Genomic DNA, 25,032 nt, shown 5'->3' with positions numbered 1-25,032 from the left:
TACTGCACTGGGGAGGGCGTATGTGTTATTTGTTGTTATGTTTACTGTACTGTTTATCTGTGTTTTTATTGTATGCAGCGCATATGAGTCCAAACCAAATTTCCCTATGGGACAATAAAGTATATCATATCATATCGCATCATATCGTATCAGTACATCAAACCTTAAAGGGAAATTTCGGTTTATTTCAACCCGTCTCCTATCGTCCTAAATTTGTTTCAAGTGACTAGTGACATAAAAATAATAGTTAGCATGTTAGCCGTTAGCCTAGATACAGCCAGGGTGCATAGTAGCTTCAGATCTGTTAAAGCATAAGTGAAAGGGCATACTTTAAGTGCAAAGTTAGTCCACTAAACAAGCTTTTTTTCCACAAAGACCGCCTCATATCGTTAAGATAAATGTCAAAGAACATATAGAAAACGACATGTAAACGTGTTGTCTTACCTTACCGGTGTGCTGCCATGTTTGTTTACCATTTAGTTCTGCTTTCCAAAGCGCGGCCTTTATTTATTTATTTATTTATTTATTTATTTATTTTAAGCAAGGCTTTATTTTATACAGTCTATGGCCCCGGCTGTATCTAGGCTAACGGCTAACATGCTAACTATTATTTTTATGTCACTAGTCACTTGAAACAAATTTAGGACGATAGGAGACGGGTTGAAATAAACCGAAATTTCCCTTTAAGCAAATAAAACTGAGACTGTGCATTAGTAGACATGACAAGAAGTATGTGGGAAAATGTATGTTTGTGTGATTTTTATGAACCAACCCTTTCTGTGGTCACATGGGTTAGTCTTGTGATTCTCTCAAAGAAGCCTGTGTCATATTTGGTGATGACAACTTGATGCGTATTCGTATGTGTTCAATCAGATGGGTTTTTCCACAGCAGATATTTGGGATTATCAAAAACGTAATGATGGTTCTATCCAGTAAGCCATGACAGTATGACCACATGAAAACCAGGATCCTGACACTGAAGTAGATATTTGTACAAAAATACTACATTCAGTGTCCAAAGATAAACCCTAAAGGAGCGATCACAGAGACATACAAATAAATTTATTTATGACATTTTAAACTCACACATACATAAAACATGCATAAATTTCATAGTGCAAACAGATTACAGTGTGAAAACCCAAAGCTTTGATGTTATGATGGTTTACACATTCATTCTTTTGTCTCAGGGCCACTGTCTTACAAGTGCATTGGTTTTTACATTGAATATCGTAACATAATTTTAGACAGACATTTTTCATCTGATTACTTGTTTGATTCATGTTTTTAAAAGTGCTTTTTTAGAAGATCCCTTATAATTATTATAACTATTATATCCCCATGTTTGCCTTTGTATCTCATCATTTTCAGTCCCTTTATTCTTCTGTTTCTATTCCTCCAAGGAAGCCAAGCACAGCAGTGGAAGAGGAACACATTGTGCAGCTGTTCAACTATAGGTTGAGTTTTCATCACTGATAGAGATCATCGTTGCCGTCATCGCTGTACAGGCCTGGCCTCCCTGACCCAGAGCCTGACCCCTGACCTCCAGACCGGGTACCAGTAGCAGAGGGGAACCTAGATAAAGGTAGAGGGAGGAATGAGCCCTGAATGCATCTTGAAGTAATCAAGACTTCATTTTCTTTATTGACACACGTGTTGTATTTTCATATGTGTACCTGAAGTTTCCAAAACCTCGGCTCTGCTGCAGAGTTTGAGCAAACATTTCATATTTGCGGATGTCATTGTCGCTGACAGAGCGACGAGCGAATCGCATCGCCTCCTCAAAGTGGTCCTTCCTGATCTCTGGGACTGGATCAAAGTCCTCCTCCTGCAGGCCAAGAGAAACATAATGAGGACTCGATGTGGAAACAATACGCTGTATGTGGATGTGTGTGTGTGTGTGTGTGTGTGTGTGTGTGTGTGTTCCCAGTCCAAAGGCTGAAAGTTACAAAACCCACAGCCGCCCTTTAGGGAACTTTTTCATCTTCCACAGTCTCTTTCTGTACCGAGCACACACAGCCTGGCACTTCTTTGAGGAGTGGAACTTGTGTGTGTGTGTGTGTGTGGGAAAAAGAAAAGTAAAAGAGACCCAATTATCAGTCTCCTGTTTAATACATTACAGTACAGTTTAAATAAGCAAGTATTCAGTGCGGCAGCAGCCTGACGGTCTGACCATGGGGATGCCTGGTCTGCTCTGCCTCTGACGCTCAGCCTTGATCTCGGCCTCGATGGCCTCACGGATGGCCAGCTTACAGGCCCGCTGGCAGATCTCTGTCAGGTCAGCTCCGGAGAAACCATCTGTGATGCTAGACAGGTATTGCAGGTCCACATCCTATAGGAAAGAGAGGAAGGAGGAGGAAAAGGAAAGAGAAAGAGGTAGAATAGGAACACTGCTCACAATAAATACTTGTGATACTTAAAGGGATATTTCACCCCAAAAATGATCACTTGTATATCCAGGCAGCCAAACTCACACCTGGCCAGGGAGTACAGATGAAAACTAGCCTTCTGGGTAAGTCTGCCATATTTAAGTAATGTTTATTAATATGCACTGTTGATAGACAAAAGAACAGGACAAGATACAGAGAAACTCATCTCCATGTGTGTGTAAAGCACTTACTCGTGCAACAGGAGACTTGCGTAGGTTGGCGTTGAGGATTGCAGTGCGAGATGGTTTGTCCGGGAGCGGGATGTAGATGAGCTGGTCCAAACGGCCTGGCCGCAGGATGGCAGAGTCAATGATATCTGGTCTGGTGTGGCGTGAGGAGTAAAGAAAGTGAGATGAGAATCATGACTTCCAATGGACTGACCTCTCAAACCACAATCATTAAATACACAGTCCCGTATATGCACCTGTTCGTGGCACCAATAATGAAAACATTCTTTTTGTCTGACATGCCGTCCATCTCTGTGAGTATCTGGTTGATGACTCTGTCAGCTGCACCACTTCCATCCCCTGCTCCGCCTCCTCTGGATTTGGCGATGGAGTCTAGCTCGTCGAAAAACAAGATGCATGGGGCTGCCTGTCTGGCCTGTGGGCAGAGACGGTCACAGTGTGAAACAAATCTCTATCTTCTCACAATTATTCATTCATCTTTCCTTTCCCTGCTCTCACCTTATCAAACACATCTCTGACATTGGCCTCCGATTCTCCAAACCACATGGTGAGCATCTCAGGTCCTTTGATGGACACAAAGTTTGCTTGGCACTCGTTGGCGATGGCCTTAGCCAGCAGGGTTTTCCCACAGCCCGGAGGGCCGTAGAACAACACTCCACGAGACGGAGTCATACCAAACTTCAGGAACTTGTCCGGATACTCGACAGGATACTGAGGAGAGTGAGATGAAAACAGATGGGACGGTTAATGGGACTGTTTGGAGGTATGTGCAGAATCTGGTGGTGTGAGTGTGCGAATGTTTCTGTTTCTTCCACCTGGACAAGCTCTTGCAGTTCTTTCTTGACCTCGTCCAGTCCTCCGATGTCCTCCCAGTTCACCTGTGGCACCTCTGCAACAGTCTCTCTCAGAGCTGATGGGTTGCTCTGACTCAGAGCCCACTGAGGGAGGACATGTTGAGCGTTATGGAAAGGTGATGCACCACTCCTCATGTATTCATTTGTTAAGAAAAATCACGTCTAGCTTTTAGCATGTGGTTACAAATAGCGAGATGCACAGCTGTGTTCTGTGAGGGACAAACGTACCCACATATGGTCTAGAAGAGCAGAAGTCTGTGTGTGTTTACCTGGAAGTCATCCATGGTGACAGCCAGTGAGTTGAGCAGGTCAGCGTCGATGGTTTCGTCCTCCAGGTCGATCAGGATCATCTTCTTGCGGATGGCTTGCAGAGCAGCTTCTGAGCACAGAGCAGCCAGGTCGGCGCCTACGTGACCGTGGGTCTCTGTGGCGATCTGAGACATGTTAAATAGCTCAGGGACATTAATATTAATTTATTAAACAGCACACATGTATATTGAGGTTGGGATGGATGCTATCAGAAGGCAGGTGTGACATTTGAGTTCATAGCTAAATGTGATGGCGATGACGTCGATGGACCTGTGCTGTTACACAGTAATTGTGATAAATCCCACTAGCATGAGCCAGATGAATTAAAATCAATTGAATCTGTTATTGCCGGAAGGTTAGCACTTGAAGGTGAATAATTATTGATCAGATCGTCATATTTATACTAAGAATCCTATTATTTAATATCATAGGGAATATATTATATTGTATGACTATAATGATATTCATGTCAAATGAGAGTCTGTGGCCAAAAGCTCACCTGCAATGTGAGAATATTTAAGAAAGCCTCATTGAACTATTTCCGTTGTGGCTGCAAGTAATTATTTTCACACTATTGATTAATCTGCCAATTACTTTCTCGATTAATATATACATCATTCGGTGCACAGAATGACAGAGAGTGGTGGTAAACCTTGATCACAACGTCACAAAATCCAAAATGACATATTAGAATTCCTTGTTTAATGTAGCCAACAGTCTAAAACACAAAGATGCTCAGTTTAATATCACATACAACAAAGAAAAGCAGCAGAATTGACCCTTCGCTAAGCCCTGCCCCTTTGTGATGGTCTGTCAAACTGTCAGAGTAAGCATGGAGCCCACACTGTCACTAACTGCACTCCCTGAAGAAATGTTATCATATTTTTGGAAAAACAAAACAGTAATTCCAGAGAGAAGCAGACAGAGGGGTCTACAGTCTGTGTTTGAAGGATATATCCAGGATGTCAAACTGACTCAGCAGCAACAACAGGTTAAAAAGACAAAGATAGTTAGAAGCTAAAGCCGAACTATAGGCTACAGATCACAGTGTAAAAGTGAACCACCACATCACTGCTGATCGCCACAGAAGACAATGAATATAAAGGGAAACTCTGCTGATATTGAATCAGCTCTGTGTCATCACAGTGTGTGCAGATGAACCGTGTTTGCCTTCCCCCCGTGCCACTGCCAGCACTCAGACCTCTGCCACCAAATGGGCGGGGAGCTCTAGGGGAAGTTAAAGGACGCTCATCTGCACACACTGTGAGGATGCACAGCTGATTGAATATCAACAAAGTTTCCCTGCTTCCCTTCACTGGTTCCTGTACAGCAGGGTCGGTCTTTTTTTTCACTGTTATAACCATTAAAAAGCAAAAGCAGCATGTGTATACATTCAGTAGGCTATATCTTCAGTAGCTAGCTAGCTAACCCTACACTTTCCATGGTCTGATTTTGTGGAAAAAACATGCATCTCCTTCCAGTCTCTCAGAGTAACAAGTATCATTCATACACGACGTGCCCCAGGCACAACATTTGGCTCGAAATCCACAAAACCAGCCTGAAAATGAAGGAAATCTAAAAGAGAGTCTATGAAGCACAGCTGTGTTGTTGTCAGACCCTTGTTAGAGCTGACCGATGCTACGCTATGATTGGCTAGTTTGCGTTCGAGGGGAAGGGCTTAGCGAAGGATCAACAATCTACTGTTTGGTGTTTTTACTTGAAAAGTGAATTTTAAAAAAACTTTTCGTTGATGATCAGAATAGTTGCAGATTAATTATTTGTGATCAACTAATTTTTCAGCTTTAATTATTAGAGAATTTGAAGGAAAAAACGGTTTTATCTTTCTTTTAGCATGTGCTGCTTCACTTTCTCACCCTCTCCAGATCGATGTCACTAGCCAGTTTCATGTTTTTGGTGTGAATCTGCAGGATCTCCAGTCTGCCAGTCGAATCAGGGATTCCAATGTCAATCTCCCGGTCAAACCTGCCTGGAGAGAGACATCACCATTTGTAAATGTGTATGTGTGTGTGTGTGTGTGTGTGTGTGTGTATGTACAAGGGTGTGGGTGGCTGTCCTGACCGAAGCGTCTTAGAGCAGCGTCCACGCTGTTTGGTCGGTTTGTGGCTGCCATGACAACTACATGAGCTCTTTGCTTGAGGCCATCCATCAGGGTCAGGAGCTGGGAGACGATACGCCTCTCCACTTCACCATGGGTCTACACAGAGACATACACACACAAAAGTTCCAGGCAGACATGATGACTTTCTGAATATTAAGCACAACGCACGCTTGACTGTACAGATGCTACAGACAGTTTCTGCACACACAGAACTGTCCACTGACACTATACAGCAGACACAGGCACTTTGTGCTCGCTCTCTGTTGTTTACCTTCTCTCTCTTAGGGGCGATGGCGTCCAGCTCATCAATAAAGATGATGGCCGGAGCATTTTTCTCTGCCTCCTCAAACGCCTTTCTTAGGTTGCTCTCTGACTCTCCCGCCAGCTTGCTCATGATCTCAGGACCTTGTCACAGAACAATGCACAGCATATAAACCACATTTTCTCCTACACAGATCTATAAATAAGAAAACCGATTAGTAAATTGGAATTTTCCAACTTTGTAAACTTTATTTTCAAACTTGCAAGAGCACTGTGCAAGAGCAGGATCTGCTAATTTCTTCCTCTCTTGCTCTGTACACATTTTATCACCGTGTCACCGTGTGAAAACAAACCTTACCATTGATAAGGAAGAAGAAGGAACCAGTTTCATTGGCTACAGCCCGGGCCACCAGCGTCTTCCCTGTGCCTGCAGGGCCATACAGCAGGATTCCTCTGGGGGGCTGAGAGAGAGGAGCGAAGAACACACTGCGTCATGAACAGAGAAAATGCTTAATGTTAGAATCAAATGAAGCAAAGACATGAGTGGTCTGTGTGTGAATGTATGACACCTTAACTCCTATAGCCTTGAAAAGGCCAGGGTGTCTGAGAGGAAGCTCCACCATCTCTTTGATCTGAGCCAGCTGTTTCCGACAGCCTCCGATGTCATCGTAGCCGATGTCATTGAGGCTCTCCTCCTCGTCCTGTCACAAGGCCATATGTAAGATTCAGACCTGGTTGAATTTACTTAGTCATGAACGTGGCCTGGTTCCTGACTTTGCGCGAGTTTCTGTTGCATGTTATGTATGAAACAGCAAGAATCCATGGATCCAGCTTGCCTGGTTTCAACAGCACAGGCCTGAAGTACATGTGGTGTTCCCCTTGCACCATTATTATCATTTGAACACTATGTGGCTAAACCTTAAAGCTGTCCAGGAGTGAAATGGAAACCTCCAGAAGTTCTTTTCATTGAACCAAACATCATCTCAAATCAGGCTCTGCCAAAATGACAGAGGCTGCAGTTTACATCATTGGCCTACACAGCCCCTGCCTCAACCCAGCTGAGCTCCAGGATGTGGTTGACCAAGCATGTTTGCAGCATGAATGTGCTGCTGAAAAATCTGCATCAACTGCTCGAGGACATCAAGTCTGTGCACAACCCTGTATACTAACCTAGTTTTAAATATGTAGATCTTTCACTCTAAAAAAATGGCATGAATTGAGTATTTTTTTTAAAAGGCCAGCACACAGATTCACACATTCTTTTAATGTGGTGTTAATGAAGTTCTTCTGCAATGCAATGTACAGTAGATAAGAGAGGAGTGACTGCTAGCTGGGAAAAAAAGTAACAAGATATGTTAGATGATTATGCAACAGATTTAAAGGAATACTTCACCCTCAGAATGATCATTTGTATATAAATGACTCAGCTTGTGTTACGTTGAATTCGTGAGGAAAACTTTGTTTTTCTCTCATGCCTTCACAGTGAATGAAGAATCCAACATCGGAGACAATTCTCGATGAATTGGAGTAAAGGGGGTCCATATTTAACAGCAGCAAAACTTTATCAAAACTTCTATTTACAAAATCTCACATGGCTCGTGCAGTATAATCCAAGTCAAATTTATCCAGTCGTATGCTCAGAAGTTGCTGTAATGTTTAAAACGCAGCCATTTCATCAAGAACTTCACTACATCACATATAGTACACATATATAACGCATACATTTTCTCTAAAACCTTGGCAAACGCTTTTCTTTCAACACATTCTCACGCCAACCTCGTCACATATCGATGTTTGGTCATGGACTTTCCACGTCCAGATACACGTGCAAGGTACCCTGGGTGTGTTGGTTGTTAACGTTGTGGGACGCCGTATCAAGTTCTGCCTGTTACATGCATTGTATTCTTTCAAAATACACTTCCATTTTCACAGAAAATTTACCGTTTACATACAGTCTCTTTCAAAATAAACACACTACATTGGTACAGCAATGCAAATTGAGGTTTTTTTTTCCTCCAACAACTAACGCATGTGGTTGGGTTTAGGAAAAAAAGAACAGGGTTTGGCTTTAGAATCTTATGGGACACAAACACTGCTCTCCCGGGTGAAAGTCGTTTTTGTTGCGCCTACCCGCCCCCCTCCGACCCACCCTACTTGGACTTTTACTGCCTTAACTTTTGTTCTCGTCCCACTGCGTTTCCCCCTGACGCTGCCAACCGGCCGCATATCATGCCGACATTAAAGGATGGCTTTTTTCAACACTGTCTGATGCCACAAGACACTGCCCAAGCACCAGATTTCGATGACTTTGGAGTGAGACCAGGTTGTTTGTTTGCACTCTGCTAAAAAGTTCCAATACACATACTTGCCCTTGCGTATTACTCATATGCAAAAGCATTTAAAATAGTAGTGATAGTGATATAGTTTTGATGTTGTTATATGTGCACCCAGTTTTACTTCAATAGATCAAGTGTTTTCTCTGTTTTTGGGTTATTCATTCATCGAGCAGAGATGCCAGCAAAACAAACTTTTCTTCACGATTACACTGGGTAAGTAATTCATATACAAATTATAATTTTGTGGGTGAAGTATTCCTTTATTAACTAGAGGTTAGAAAATGAACAATAAACTAACAAATACTTTTTTGCATTTGAAACTGGTGGGTGTGTTCCGAAGTTGCAGCCTGACTATCGTGCATCAGTGTATGCCTTGGATCATTCCCAAACAGCACAGTGCATTTCTTCCACTATTAAAACAGATGAGTACATACTGCATATATTACAAAAGTGTGTATTAAGCTGAGTCTCTCACAGACCTCTCTTTTGATTGGCTCTCCCTCGCAGTAGATGACAGTGTCTGGGGCGACAATGCAGTGAGGGCTGGGGTCAGTCTCCACCACCTTGAACTCCACAGCGCGCATGCTTCCCCTCACCAAGAAGATGTCACCTGGCAATACAGATAAAGTCACCACACACACAGGAGCATCCTAATGTGCCTTATGCGGAGGTGACGAGATGATCTAAGCAAGCTGATTAGTTGAGAAAAATAGGTTGTCACATCTGGTAGAGACATCTTAGGCAATTATTTTTACAGGATCATGTTATGAGCAGCTGTTTGATCTAAGGACGTAGGTTTTAGGGGGCGGGGCATAATAAACAGGGAGCCTGGGGGTCCTCCATCAAGAAATTTTGGATGTTAAACACTTAATTTTCAGCATTTTAGTGAATTTTCACCAATGAATGCACTGATTTGTGCCTTTTCTGCATCAATTTATGGCAGAACTGTTGCGGTACTTCCTGATTCAACCATGAATTGTTGCTTCATCTTTCCATTCAATGGCAGATTGCAATCAGTGCTTTTGAGGTTGCATACCACAACCAACTTTACCAGAGGCATTGTTGCATCTAGAGCTGTTTTTTCATATGAACTCTGGACAATGTCAGGAGAATCTGGTCCGGACATTGTTCAGAGATTCCCTTTCACACATGAAGCACGCAACAGAAGACTGTCCATTTCAGAAGTATTCTCACTATACTTTATTTGGTTTAGGCAAGGGGTGGCACCTAGGTACAGCGTGCAGGAGGCAGGAAATGCCACGTTCACACAGCCAATTTGTAATTTGGTCACATGGTGACGTTCCTTGAATTTTTCTGTTGATTTCAGCTTCAGCCTGTACCGACAGATGCTCCTGAATCTTGTCATCTCTCCAGTGAGACATTTTAGTTGTCATCTATGTGTAAGTGACCCTTCTTTGTCACACAAACATCCTGATAGAAATGTCATCAACATGCCCACTCACTTGCTGTGAATTATCAGACAGTTACCTACTCCATTCATGGAAGTATAAAGGGAACTCCATTCATACATGAGTTCAATCGGACATGACACAGACTTTAAGCAGTTGGTGGGATAAAGTCCATCAATGTCAAAACCAACTGATCTGATATTTGCATTCTCACATGCAGCTCCTGGTAATGCCTAAATAATCCAGGTTTGCAGTGCATGTGTGAAATGGGCTTAAAGAGTCGCATTCAAGCATTTTGTCGAAATAAAAGTCCTCTGCTACTCGTGTACTTAGTTGGGGGGGGGGGGCAAATGGATGTGCTCTAAATACTGTGGGGGACGTTTCCCTTGCATCCCCCCCAATATCTTTGCCCATGGTATGTTCAGCAGCAGAGGTGTTGCAGTACCTTTATGTATGGGTCGGTAAGCCTCCAGAAAGTATGGTTTCAGGAAAACCTCAAAGAGGTTTCCTGTCAGGCCCTCAATGGTGTCATCGATGGGGAGGACATGGATCTTTTTCCCATACTTGATATCAGGGCAGGCAAAAATACTGTGATAAAACACATGTCGACATCTTGGTTGTTTCATTTCAAACCTCAAATGCAACTCCATACCAAACACAAGGACACAGTGTGTAAGATCTACCTGACGACATCACCGAGTCGGACACGCAGGTTGTTGCGTGTCACACGATTCATGCGGATTCTTTCATTTCCACAGGTGTCATCAGTCAGGACGATGCACACTGTTTGGCGACGCTTCCGCCCTCTCAACACCACCGTGTCCCCCCGGAAGAGCTGCAGCTCCTCTGTCTTATCCTAGTGCAAACACACACAAATCTCAGAGGAACGCAACATGGTGAGGATTTAGTCAGACACACACACACAGACCTGTGTCAGGCTGACAATGCTGCTGTCTTCATTGAGAGCTTCGTCCACAATGAGTCTGTTAGGTCTGTGTTTCTGCTTCAGGATGGCAGTGGAGAGATCTTCTCCCTTTGGGCTTCCAAACAAGAGACACATCATGACTCTCACATGCAGGCTCTGCACTTGTAGCTCTAGTTTCCCCATGTGACACCGAGCTGTATTTAGACTCTCTTTGGCTCTGCACGTAGCAACTACATGAGTGTGAATTTGTGAAAACATCACATTCATTTATCAGTAGTTTTGAGTCTCATGTAAAAAATATCATTGAGCCTATCTTTAAAACTTGATCAACAGCACATGCAATGGCACACTTGAGACATTTGACTGGTTTTATGACACAAACATGTTTACTGGATTAAATATGCCAGTACTCTATATCTGTAAAATACCGTGCAGTATGTTTAGATATGCATGAATAAGCACACGTACACTGTACACATGCAGCTGTTCCACTCACTCTGCTCCTCCTGAGCCTGGCATGACTGCTCTCCTTTGTCTCGTCCGATATCCTCAAAGTTCCACACTAAGTTCTGCTCCCTCTCTGTCGCCTGCAGTTGTTTACTGGGGTATATTCAAGAGCTGATCTTGTATGGTCGGATTTCTGCCACGATCAGTGCCAAAGGTTTCAGGTTCTGACTGATCTGAACCGCCCTGGTGTGGTTTTGGTCTTCCTGGAGCCCAGAAGTTTCCAGCAGAGAGTCTCAGTCTTTTCTTTTTCCTATGTTGCCTTGAACCACCATGTTTGTGGGAGCTGCAGCCTGTCTGTTTATCAGTGGACGTATGAATATGCCCATCCGCTTATTTGTAACCCCATCGTGAACACACACACACACACAAACTTTCACACACTCGCACACAGATCCCAAGCACTTACCCTGGAGAGTGTCCCAGGACAGATATAGCATGATATTTCCTCCTCCCCTTTGCCTCTCACCAGCAGATGCAGGCACAAGTCCCTAGCTGGTCATGGAGAACACTTCCCGTCTTACTCTGAAATATTTATGGGTCAAAATAAATGCTGTACAGAGCCTATTTTCCAAAAGAACAGCCTTATAGTCTGTCTTGCCTGGATATGATTTTTCTTCTCTAAAACGCAGCATGGTCTTTCCTTTTTCCACTCCTTGTTGTTGTGAGTGAAGGGAGCTGCTGCTGTAACCCAGCTGCTGTGTTGTTGGATTCCCTCCCTCACACACGCGCCACATATGCATATTTCCACAGACACACAAACATGCATGCAACATGCCTTCGCACACACTCAGAACGGACACGTTGTGGTGTTTTAATCTCCAACTTTTATTACTAAAATTGTCCTTTAACAAATGACAAGCAACAAGGGCACAGGCACACTGTACATTCCCCTTGTGTGAATCTGGACCCAAACACAGCTGTCCTCTCCTACAGATTAAACTCATAAGAATGAAATGATCTGAATGACAACAGTGGCAATAAACAACGTAAAGTTGCAAAGAAAGAGACAGTGAAGGGGGAAGCGAGGGGAGAGAGGTAGAGGAGCTTTGAATGCACAAAGAAACATTCAGTGTGTGAAGAGTGGACTGGAAACATTCACAAAATGAAACCAACGTGCTGAAAACAGAAATATAAACATTCAAATATGAGGAAAAAAGCACTAATATTATAAAGCATGCAGAGACGAGATGCCAAACCTGGAATGTGTCGGTACAGTGAAGGTGGGAATGAGATGTGTGATCGTTTGACAGCATTTGGTTTCTAAGGTTTGACTGGTAAAAACAGTTCAAAAATGCTGGTGGTATGAGATTAGTTGATTGATTGACTTAGCTTTACCCTGCCATTACATCTTTCAGTTAGAAGACTGTTTTTTTTTTTAGTAATTTACAAATGGAGGCTGATGCATTACATCGGCTAACCTTTAATATATTTACATTCTGTTACATCTAGTTGAGAGTTGATTGTTACTAATGTGAAAGCTGAGCAGCAGGGAAGTTGGGTGGGGACGCAGTCATACTCAGGCAAATCAATCATATCTAATATGAAAACACCCTAAGCCACAGTCGAAGTCTGTCTTGGTGAAACCAGCCCCTGTTGTGGTGGTGCATAAGCCAGAACAGATCACCAGCTCTGCTTAAAACATTATGAAAACTTCACTGATTCTTATCTGAAACAATAAGACACACAAAATCATCCACCTGCCGATCTGCGAGTTGACAAGATGCAAAACATCTAGAAGGAATTATCAGCTTATTGCTTTGGCCAACAACCGTTAACACAAGGTTGTGATACATCTACGACTGTGACCGGTCAGCGTCACAACCATCTGCTCCAGCTCCTGGGAATGTATCTAATCTGGTCAACTATTAATCTGTTTCTGATCCAACGTGCTCTGTCATGTGGCCACACACGTACAGCATGTGTGCAATGACAAACATCCACAAGCGAGAAACCCTCGCATCAGTCAAAGCCTCCTAAAACAAAAGGAAAACCACAGAAAAACCACGACCCCTTTCGAAATGTGCATAAAGGTCAGCACAAATAACAGTTTAAAAACAAACCATTTTGCACAGTTTAGTCGAGAAATTGCAAAGTGCTTTATCGTTGTAAATAAAAAAGAGGAATTGCATGATTATTTTTAACCTCCGTATCTGACAGTTTCATGATGTACTTCCTCCGACATTTGTGCTCAGTTTGGTAGAAAACCCTTGTTGTCCAGGAAATCCAGTCTCTTTGCTGTGTTGTTTCTGGACCAGAGCAGTTGTAGAGAAAGAGAAATAGAGGTGTATGTGTGTGTGTGTGTGTGTGTGTGTGTGTGTGTGTGCTATTTGACATGAGATGAAAAGCAAAGTGTGTTGTATATCATGTCATGCATACATATCTATAGGATTACTTGAGCTATATGTAGATACAGACGTAACAGTCTCTGTCGTTAACAGTCGTCATCCTCAAAGTGCGTTTTCTGCAGAACCTTTACGTGACGCTCATAGATCTTGAGGGCAGGGCCCAGTCTGATTGACAGGCCGGTCAAAACATCGTTACGCTGCATGAGGAGAAGAGACTTGCCATCGATTTCCTAACAGAGAGAACAAAGCAATGTGGGTAGGTGGGTGTTGGTTACAACTGTTTTCAGGTTCAAGTATAGAGACAAAGCCTGTCTCTGGTGGCCTCTAGTGGTTGTTACGGGGGATTGCAGGCTCACCTGGGTCCTGAAGGCAGCAGCCTGCTCAGGGAAACCTGCTGCTGTGAAATAACTGACCACATCAGACACTGTCCAGTCCACCGGGCTCCCACTGGCCCCCTCGGACTTCACAAACCTAGAGAGATGACAAGGAGGGCAGTTGGCCCATTACAAAACCCGCAGGAGATGTTGAACTGTAAATGTATAAAGTCATGTCAGCGCTGACACTTTAATTAAGGTGGGCAGTTTATTGATGGTTTTTATCTATGGTCTACTGGGTGTCTAGTGGGTGTTTATAGGAATGGAAGCACGGTGATTTCAGTGTTTTTACTGATGAACAAATTGAACCTTGAACCATGAGACTGCACTTTGTCATTGTCAGTGTAAACAGGAGAATCAGATATTGCGTTATGATTAATACTAAATGGCCAGACTTTGTTTCACTTTATTTTTTTTATCTTAAGAATTTCTCAGTTTGGGATCAATAAAGTACTATCTTATCTTATCTTATCTTATCTTATCTTATCTTATCTTATCTTATCTTATCTTATCTTATCTTATTTTAAAGCGGCTTTAATCAATAGTTTCGTAATAACAACCTATAAGTCCAACATTGTGCAAGGGGTCACTCATACTGATGAATCTACAGAGTTATTAGGTGAATCTGCAGCTCCCCTTAGCTTTACAGAGCTATGGCTGCAACTTTACTGTTCTGGTTCAATCTCAACACTCTTATGGTATCAAAAAACCCACTGTACGTAACCTGCTAACACCAAACAGAGAACAGACAGACTTAGTGGCTACCACAAAGTGGAGCACACACACACACACACACACACACACAGAGACACAGAGACACAGAGACACACACAGCTCAGCTTGTCAGTCTTGACAGTTTATGCGCCAAAACTAGTTACCGTATATCTTCTCTTCTCTTGACATACAGACTCTACATCAGACAACATCAACATACAGTACATTTAACCCAGTGACTGTCATTGCATATCTATATATGACAAAATTACCAAAGAAAAAAATTAATCATTCATTTAGTTTAATCTTTTTTTTATAGTTTAATCATTGTTTTTATAGTTTTTGTAGGATAAGTGTAAAAAAAATAGAAGAATACCAGGGGTTTGCCTTTTCGAGGACATACTGTATATCACAAGCTGTACCGTTTAACATGAGTCCTTCTTTAAATACAGGCCAACACATTGTTGGAGGGCCCACTCTCTCTATTGCCAGCCCTCCAACAGGCCCTAGTGCAACTACACTGCTTGCACCATCTAAAGCCCCTTCTACAGTGTCTGTACATGGCGCGAATTTCATGCTGTTATTCCGCCTCGCTTTTCTTTATAAAAGGAACAATTGCAGAATGAGGGGACAGAGTTGTGTTGCCTTTAAGTCGGCAGTTGAGACAATAACAGTGCCAAATCAACGTGTGTGTAAAAGGGACCGCTGGCAGGACGAGAGCACGGATGACGTGTTATGTGTGCAACCCAGCGCCAGGAGATTTAAAAAGCAGCTCGCAGCAGTTAGCAGCTAACTCAAAGACGAACAACAGCAGTGGAAAATGTCCTAAATTGGGTACACAATGAAGTCTGGAAGCTCCTTACTCTCCGAGCTGAGGGCGAGATCAGTCGCCATGTAACAGGGATGGTAAATGATTGTTTTTGGTATGTTGATGCCATTGTTATTGTTTATAAAGCGCTGCTGATATGTATGTCACATAGGAGGCAGACGCTTGTGTTACAAATAACACCTGTCATGCCTCTTGCTACCAGGGTGCCAGCGTGCTATCTACAATCATACACTGCATTTAGAAGCTAAAGAGACAAATATTTTGCCTCAGGAGTTGGTGGAGACTAAAAACAGAGATAAAAAAGAATAAATATTAGACTTGCATTCCTGAGGTGGACAGAAACATGACTCCAAAATGAATGATTATGCTGCTCTGTGACGCCTGATGTGTAAATAAGCAACTGTTATCCTCCAAATTAACTTAAAAGGTGGTGACACGTCAGGGTTGTGTTCACAACTTGTTTCTGCTGGTTTAAAAAGTCAGGGAAAGAGTTATTTTGGACTGCATATTGTGGAGAAAACTAAAATGGACTTTGTAACAGATTCAGAAAATCAAGCAAGAGGGGAGCAGACACGACCAGCCCAGTGAATCAGTGCTTGGTGTCTTAAGTGTCTCCAGTGTTTCTGCTGTACTCACCCTCCACTGTTAACTCCTCCATTTAACCCTCTGTCCTCAGACATGCCAGAGTCTCTCGGGGAGGCAGTGGGTGTGAGCAGGCAGGACGACACGCCGACCTCTGTCTTAGACTCCAAGCCTACGATGGGAAAAAATTGAGCACAGTCTGATTACCTGTCATCACCGCTACCCACCAAACACAAGTATACACCAGTGCACACACAGTGTGAGATTATGTGTGAAGCAGAACTCACTGTTAAAGCCTGAGGAGGTGTGGTTGATTCTGTCATGCTGCATCTGATTCTGTGTGGGGTAAGAAGAGAGGGGGGTCAAATCAAAGACGCGAATAAGTGAGCATGACAACAGACGATATCTACTCCCTGAAACAAGTCACAGTCACTAGAGACAGTGCCACGGGAAAAATCATAATACGATCCCCATCTAAACTCAAGCATCAAAGGAGCTGGCTGAGTCAGATGAACTGTAAACTGCAATGTCACCCCCAATTCTAATTCTCTTCTATAAACTTTTTTTTAAGTTAGAAAGGGAGGGTTGTGGCACTGCTGTAGTCCTGATGGCCTCAGTGGGTAATGGAAGCACTGCCAATATTTGGTAATTTACAAAGCTAGCATTTTTATATCTAAATAGGCTCAAGACTTCACTTAAACAAAACACGTCAAACTGAAATGCATAATTTTAAAGACCAGTTACATTCAGGTGCCTTGCAACTGTCAGCTAGCTAACGTTCCCTTGGATGCAGTGACACAAAATGGATTGTTTTTTGAAACAGAAAAGTGATGGTGCGTCGGTGGCTTAGTGGTAGAGCAGGCGCCCCATGTACAAGGCTGTTGCCGCAGCGGCCCGGGTTCGAGTCCAGCCTGTGGCCCTTTGCTGCATGTCATCCCTCTCTCTCTCCCCCTTTCACACTTAACTATCCTGTCAATTAAAGGCAAAAAATGCCCAAAAAAGTATCTTAAAAGAAACAGAAAAGTGATGCTGAAAAACTCCAAAGCGTGTGGTGAAGAAATACAACCCTTTGGATTTGGATTTACACTGGCAGGCAGTGATGCTGAGCTGAAAGCACAGTGTGTTGAATGTGGTGAAATCCTGTCAAATGAGGCACTAAAACCATCGCAGCTCCAGAGACACTCAAACACAAAGCAGTCGGAATAATAATAATAATACATTTCATTTATAAGGGCCTTTCACAACACTCAAGGTGTGGAGAGAGAAAGTGGAGAGAGACTTGATGCTATGAATGTCCAATGGGAAGGAGTTCCAGAGGCGGGGGGCAGAGCGGCTGAAGTCTCTAGGCCCCATGGTGGTCAGGCGCACTGGCGGGACAGTGAGGTGGATGGAAGCAGACGACCTGGGAGTGTGGGTGGGGGTGTGGATGTGCAAGAGCTGGGAGAGTTACAGAGGAGCTTGGTTGTAGATTGGGTTAACTGGCAGCCAGTGAAGCCATGTGATTGATGGAGGGGGTTTTGGTGATGATGTGAGCGGCAGAAATTTATGGATGAACTTAAGAGGGAGACCAAAAAGGAGTAAGTTACAGTAATCTATATGGGATGTAATCAGTGTGTGAACAAGAATGACAGTACTGTGCAGTCTGAGGGACAGGTGAAGGCGGTAAATGTTGTATAGATGGAGGTAAGCAAACCGAGTGACATTACTGATGTGAGCTTGGAATGATACAGCGCTGTTGAAGATGACGCTCACACTCTTAACCAGCGGAGAGGGGGAAACTGAGGAGTAATAAATATCAAGTGTGAGAAGCAACTTAGTTTTATTACTGTTAAATTTGAGGAAGTTGCAGGAGAACCAGGATTTGATTTCCTGAAGGTAGTCAGAGAGGGAGGAGAGCGGGAGGTTGGAGGTAGGTTTGGTGGACAGATAGAGCTGGGTGTCATCCTCATAGCAATGGAAGTGGATGTTAAATTTACGGAAGATGTAACCGAGAGGAAGTAAGTAGATGATAAACAGAAGAGGACTCAAGACAGAACCTTGAGGAACACCAGTAACTGGAAACTGCTGGGGTTTGACTGTTTTGAGCAGGATAAATTGAGTACGGTCAGAGAGATAGGATTTAAACCAGTCAAGGGGTGTGTCAGTGATTCAAACGGAGGCCAGTCTGTTAAGAAGGATGTTGTGAGAAATGGTGTCAAAGGCCACACTTAGATCAAGCATGATGAGAATGGATAAGAGTCTGGATGTGCTGGGACGCCAAAACAATATTTCCTGGGGAAAAGGGACAGGTGACAGCTGACAGTGGCATAACACATATTTACAGTCCAGTTTATTTTTTCTCCTTTTTTAATGATTAATTTGGGGACAGTGGTCTTTGGAAGTATTTTAACAATCAGAAGTTGGCCTTAGGTTACAAATAGTTGTAAACCCTTGCTCTATAGTAAGCAGTGAACCGAAATTTAGGATTTTTGCACCATCATTGTCCAGCGTAGTGTTACATTACTGTACTACGTCACATCTATCAAAGGTGAAGCATTGTACTGTGGCATTTAAAAATAAAGTAGTGTTAATGCTGTGGATACTACCAGCTCTAGTGTTAGGTGCAGTATTTGGCTTGTGTGAGGAACAAGGGCAAGATTCATGGTGAGAATTCAGAAACTCAGATAAAGTAAAGTAGATACAGTTCAACAAACAGGCAGGGCATTTAACCAGATATTGTAACACATATAAAGGTTAAAGGACAACTTCTGTATTTTTCAACTTGGGCCCTATTTCTCCATGTGTATGTGTGCATATGATTCATGGGTACAACTCGTTCTGAAACGAGCTAAAATGGAAACGGGGGCAAATGCGTCCCGTATAAGTTTGCGCATTTAAAGTGTTTTTTTTTCGTCACTGACCAGTTCAGATCACCAGTGCCAGGCAGCCTGTGAAAGCTGTACGGGGTGTTGCGCGACATCCTGTTCTTGCAGTTGGGAAAAAGGCCCGTTTATTTGAGCACTCCAAAAACTCCGGTAACACTCCAGGGGGTAGCACGTAAAAGACTCCGTCCCAAACTCTGACTCTTCTGGCGTAACACACACACTTCATACACACATACTCACTTACAGTACCCAACGGGCCGCAATCCCACTCTCTGACTGACAGCTGACTCCACTCATAGCACTCATAGCACTGGCGATCTGAACCGGTCAGTGGCGAAGAAAAGCACTTTTACTGCGCTAACTTATACAGGACGCATTTGCCCCCGTTACCGTTTTAGCTCGTTTCGCAGCTCCAGGCTGCACCCGCCTCCCTCAATACTGAACCAATTTTAGAACGAGTGGTACCCATAAATCATACGCACACATACACATGGGGAAATAAGGCCCAGGTTGAAAAAAAAAGAAAAAAAAAGAAAAAAAAAAAAAAGTTATCCTATAAGGTGGTACAAGACACAAATTTACTGGGTCCCATGATAAATTTTTTCACATGGTGTAATCATTTTTGTTTTACTTAACATGGCATAAAATGTAACATGCAGTGCATCACTGATACCTTAGGAAAATATTTAATAACAAAATGTTAGCACGTGTGCTTACTTACAATTAAAATTTACATTAACTCTGACAGCAAATGAGCAAATGATGTTCTCTTTTATCTCTTTCCCCTGTCTTCTTTGATTGAAGTTTGAGTTTTGGACCCACCAAACAGTTTGTCTGTTGAGCCGTTGAATCTTCTTCAATTTATTCCAAACAGCAACTTTTGATGCTGCTAGAGATGTGAAGTGTGTGCACTCAGTGTGTGTGTGCACAACACAAGCCGTCAGTGGTTCAGAACAGCATAAAAATGAACTGTGTGTCGGCTGAATCATGGTTGTGTGTTAACATTTGGCAATCTCGCAGTAAAACCAACATTTGAAAAATAAAACTGTCGCTGATTAAAAGTGATGTTCTTCACTGCACAGGTGGGTATGAGTCCCCAGCCACTACACACACACACACACACACACACACACACACACTATCATATCCACCATGGAAATAAGTCCTGCATGTGCATGCAAAATCTTGAAAATATTGTCTCTAAAATATATGTGACATTAAATAGGTGAGAGAAAGCGGTATGTCAAGAATAATTTTTACCACTGTGATCACCTCACTGAAATGCAGTTCAAACATCCGCAGCCCATTCTGTGGTTATTGATTCAGTTAAGTGTGAATGAGGATCAGGCAAGGTGTCTGTGTTTGCTCTTGCTACAGTGAACCCTCTGACCCTGGTTACAGCTAATGCAAGCGTGCTGCCGAAAGTGTGCAGCAAACCATCACTGAGAATGTAATGATGTATTTGAAAGAGCACTTGAAAAGGATGACATTTACACTGACTGCCAAGGTTGACTTTCCAGTCACCATTTGATCAGACTTTTAAATGCTACTCAAGAACGCCGTACATTCACTTAAGTTTTGTACGTCATAACAAATTCAAAGTACTTACACTTCATTTAAATATTTCTATAAATCTTATGCTACTTTAGATGTCCACTTCACTTCACTCAGGTATAAAAATTATGCACATAATATAAAGGTATAATGAAATACTTAAGAGAGGCAGTGCCTTGGCCAGCTACATTATCATACATGTAAATGCATCAGCATTAATAATCAAATAAATTAGTATGTATAAATTATATAATACTTAAACAGACTATTCCTCATAATGTGTAATTTTACACCATATAACACTTTTAATAAGGTGTAGAATCTCAATACTTCTTCCACCACTGGTAAAGACAGAGACATAGGACATGTTTTGGTATTTTTTTAAAAGTATTGGGGGATTTTTACACTTTATTAGAGACATTTGTAGAGAGATAACAGGCGAGATGCAACAAAGGTCTGCACTCAGACTCAGTCATGGTTGGCGTTTGAGTAATTTGGACTTGTTTTGATAACATCATCCCACAGTAAAAACCAACAGGACAGATGCTTGCACTCACCTGTGCCTCCATATGAAGCTGATCGGGGATGACAGCTCTCTCCTCCAAGTGTGCGCTGTTACATTGTGACAGGGAGGCTCCATGAACAGGTGGATGCAGTGTCCTGGTGAAGGAATCAAGCCCGCACGTCCCTTAGAGACAAGATGGCAAACCCAGACGAAAAGAGGGAAGAGAAAAGATTAAAGACTGGCTTTTACTTTTATTATTATTCCTGTTAGAAATAGTAGTTTTCAAAATTCATAGTTAATAACAGTTGTTACAATAATAATTTGTTACGGCAGTTCTGGAACATTTTTGTTAATTTTATTTCATTCTTATTTTGGTACAGTGACTTTTGACGATTATGTTTTTTTTTTACTATTTTTTTTTGTCTTTATTTTGGACTGACATTGAATTTTATCATCTCATTGATACTATGTGATTTTAAATTGAGGTATTTTTAATGTTTTGTGAGCGGACAACTGGAAGACTAGCGACCACTTTTTTTAAAAAAAATAAATAAATAAAAAAAATTCTTAGTAATATCTTTTGTTAACACAATATTTTTATTTATTTTTTATTATTCATTTATGCCAATCATTAATTAATATTACTATATCATTATCATATATCATTTTTTTTGCTTGTTTTTCAGCAGAAACAAGGGGAAAAAAAAGAAAAAAAGACAGTAGTTATTTATTGTCTTAAATGACCGTAAATAAAGTTTGAGTTACTCTATGATCATATTTGAATATAAAATATAAGTTTAAGTTATGATCACAGGTGTAAAAAGTAAATAAAAGTAAATATTTATGCCTAAAATTACATTCTTAAACGCAAAAATACAGCAGTCATGATAGTCGTGCTGACTAACAGGGGGAGGGTTACTAGTGATAATGAGAGCATTTAATCAACACGCACGCTCACGTCCACGCGCACACACCTTTGCCACCGTGCTGCTGCTGCTGCTGCTGTTGGGGGCTCTCCTGCTTTGATGCTGTATGGATCTCAGCATCTTCTGTGGTTTTCTCAATGAGCTCTGGTTCGGTTGTCATGGCTACCGGGGATAGTCCTCCCTCCTCATCAGAACTCCGGGGATCATCCTCCTCCTCCTCCTCCTCTTCTTCCTCATTCTTTTCCCGTTCCTCTTCTTCACTGGCTGTTTCCATCGGCTCATTCTCCTGGAGAGAGGGGGACGACGGCTGCAATGACAATAAAAGTTGTATAAAAAAAAAGGGTGGAGAGCAGCGGAGATGAAGCTCCATCCTCTGAGGTGACTGGGCAACACCTGAGTTTGAGCTAAGTTCTCATTGCTTTAAAGAGCATTATGAGGTCTGCTGCGCTCCTCCAGGGTGGGAAGAGTAGATGACAAACACCTCCCACTTGGAGAAACACAGTAAGAGCAGAAATAACGATAGCCGCCTACTGTAGCCTACTCAAGTCTGCCTCCACCCGGGAGGGGGAGAGAGGGAGGAGGGTGTGCTGTCAGAGATGATACAAAGGATTTAATGAGGCACGGAGCGGGGGAGATGCGGGGAGGAAAAGCAAAACTACGGGGTTGGAAAGGCGCCGCACAAAATGCAATATTTTCTCGGTTGTTTTTTTTGGGGGGGGGGGGGGGGGGCTGAGTCCTCCGCCGGCCTGCGCGACAAAGCAGCGCCCACAGGAGAGCGGCAGCGGCACGTCTCAAGTTTAGACAGACACCGCCTACTGCGCGGCAGGCCCAGACACTCCGCGCTCCGCTCCGAGCCGCGCAGACAAAGTTCCTGAGAGCCAAATGAAATGTTATTGACCCCAAAATAGTGATGTGACAACGACACCAGAGGCAGCTCGTGCTCGCGCCGTGCAGAGACGCTCTTTATGGTGCGCGCGCTCATCCCGGGAGCCGGGGAAGCCGCTCAGGAGCCGTCTGCTCCTGAATGTAACCCGCACCTTTTGTGCAGGAAGCAGCGCCACACACACATACACACACATTAACCGAGGCTACAGAGGACAAACGCGACACAGGCACAGTTACAGAAACAATTCATGTGTAGAAATGTGGGGAATCTCCAAACACTTCTGCATATGAACAAGAAACAAAAATATTTGGCGAGGCAAGCCGAGCGCGTCCCGGTGCCGTGTGTGCGGGTTTAACCACTGATCATTAATTTATTAGCCAAGCCATCAAGCCAGCGCTGTACAACTGGGACGTGTTGGAAATATTAAGTTAGCAGCGCCCACCTTTTTCCCAGCGTGCTTGTCCTGCAGTGCGCTCTTTACAAGTCTGTCAGCGGACGGATTCTTCGGCGTCGGCTCCTCCACCACCATCCCCCTCAGAGGAAGAGTAATGTTCCCGCAGCGGGTCCTGCGCAGCCTGCCCCTCGCCACCTCTCTCTCCATAACCACTTTGACTTTGCCTCGGGTCAGCTTCTCCTCCGACAGCCGCTCCTGGCTGCTCAGATAGCCTAAAATCTCCTTCAGCCCGAGCGGCTTCATGTGGCCTCTGGTCGCGGCGGCGGAGCCCCCTCGGATGCTCCTCTCGGACAGGCTGCGAACAGAAGCCACCAGTCTGTCGCCCAGGTCGGAGTTGGCGTGGTTCCCCGCTGTTTTGGTGCCCCCTCCTCCGACTCGAAGTTTGGGCTTGAGGGGCACAGTCTGCTTCGGTCTCTGCTGTTGCGGGAGGCTGCTGGCGCTCCCGGAGCAAGTTTTGTTCTGGGTGTCATCTCCGGACAAACACGGCTCTTTCTCTGCGCGAACTGCGTCGGCTTTGCTCGGTGTTATCTTGCTGGCATCGCCGCCGTCGTTTGTTGTGTGAGTGAGACCGGGCGACGGACAGCCCCCCACTCCCTGCTGTCCTAATCCCTTGTCTCTCGGTGCACTTGCTTTCTCCTCTTTACAGCCGCTCCCGACATCGCAGCCCGTTGTTGCGCCACAACTGAGGCACCCGTTTCCGCTACTCTGACTGGAGGCTGGCTTCAGCTTCTTGTCGGCGGCGCTGGCTGGTGTTTGAGTGTGGGGATCTGGGCTGGGCTCCGAGTCCTCCTCGCCCTCCTCCTGGTCGGTGAAGCTGTGCGCACTGTCGCCGTTGTTGTTGAGATGGTCGTGTTTGGTCCGCTCCCTCGCTGCCTCCGCGCTGCTGCTGCTGCTGCTGCTGCCAGCCGCCGTAAACTCAATCTTCTTTCTGCTTTTCCTCTGCACCTTCGCCGCGTTTCGATACGATATGGACCCCTTGTAGCTAACTTTGAGCACCGTCTGCTCTTGAATCAGTTTTTCCAGTTCTGTCCTGGTTCGGTCTGGGTCTGACCCGTGTCGTCTCCGGACCATTCGACAAATCCTCTCCAGATCCGGACGGGCTTTCCTCGAGCGGAGAGAGTCGATTGTTTCCAGGATCCACTCTCGGTACTTATTGGGCTCGGACATCTTCTCCTGCTGGTGCGGATGGGCTTTGGCTCGGGTGCGTCTTTTCCCCCCCTCTGTGCTGTTTCACAAGTGACGCTGTGTCAAAGCTGGGAAGCCAGAGAGCGATCCCCGGCTGGAGAATGAGGACGGAAGCCTGGCTGGTACGCTTTCGTTCGTTCGTTGGCCACATTGTGCGCTTAAGGTGGACCGAAGATGGCGCCTCGGTCTCTACTACAGACGCAAATGGCATTTAAGGTGGAATTGGCTGGGTTTCAGCGCATCGGAGCGGTCTTCTTTGTTGGCAATCACAATTTAATCACTGCTCAATCTGTCAAACCTGATTTTAACACAAAGAAACGCGATCTGTGATCATAGTAGAAGGTTTAGTTATTGTTTTTACGCGTTATGGTGAATCAGATGGAGCCGGGCGGTCAACAGATGGGTGGATGACGGCTCCATTCCGCATCAGGCGGCAGTGATGGATGCCTCACCTCCAGGCTACAACACTCACTCTAC

General features: G+C 43.8%; 2 protein-coding genes across 2 annotated transcripts; both read right to left on the bottom strand.

Moving 5' to 3' along the window:
• Positions 1 to 1,040: 1,040 nt before the first annotated feature.
• zgc:136908 (Transitional endoplasmic reticulum ATPase) lies at positions 1,041 to 11,981 on the bottom strand. Its single transcript, XM_049571843.1, has 18 exons — positions 11,327 to 11,981; positions 10,834 to 10,945; positions 10,589 to 10,761; positions 10,351 to 10,493; positions 8,976 to 9,106; positions 6,730 to 6,861; positions 6,519 to 6,621; positions 6,171 to 6,304; positions 5,860 to 5,995; positions 5,655 to 5,767; positions 3,741 to 3,905; positions 3,433 to 3,555; positions 3,116 to 3,328; positions 2,854 to 3,032; positions 2,621 to 2,750; positions 2,174 to 2,332; positions 1,677 to 1,828; positions 1,041 to 1,575 (listed from the first exon to the last, which is right to left on the bottom strand). Exons 1-18 carry the CDS (start codon positions 11,347 to 11,349, stop codon positions 1,470 to 1,472), a joined length of 2,427 nt encoding a protein of 808 aa, XP_049427800.1. The 5' UTR covers positions 11,350 to 11,981; the 3' UTR covers positions 1,041 to 1,469.
• Positions 11,982 to 12,138: 157 nt separating this feature from the next.
• Positions 12,139 to 24,930, bottom strand: samd1b (sterile alpha motif domain containing 1b). Its single transcript, XM_049572438.1, has 7 exons — positions 23,359 to 24,930; positions 22,079 to 22,337; positions 21,157 to 21,287; positions 16,469 to 16,517; positions 16,236 to 16,353; positions 14,039 to 14,153; positions 12,139 to 13,912 (listed from the first exon to the last, which is right to left on the bottom strand). Exons 1-7 carry the CDS (start codon positions 24,535 to 24,537, stop codon positions 13,769 to 13,771), a joined length of 1,995 nt encoding a protein of 664 aa, XP_049428395.1. The 5' UTR covers positions 24,538 to 24,930; the 3' UTR covers positions 12,139 to 13,768.
• Positions 24,931 to 25,032: the final 102 nt, after the last annotated feature.

Source organism: Epinephelus fuscoguttatus, linkage group LG3 (assembly GCF_011397635.1).
Source record: "Epinephelus fuscoguttatus linkage group LG3, E.fuscoguttatus.final_Chr_v1".
NCBI lineage: Eukaryota > Metazoa > Chordata > Actinopteri > Perciformes > Serranidae > Epinephelus > Epinephelus fuscoguttatus.
Note: the sequence above shows the minus strand (reverse complement) of the source record. Positions and strands in the feature narration are given on the sequence as shown.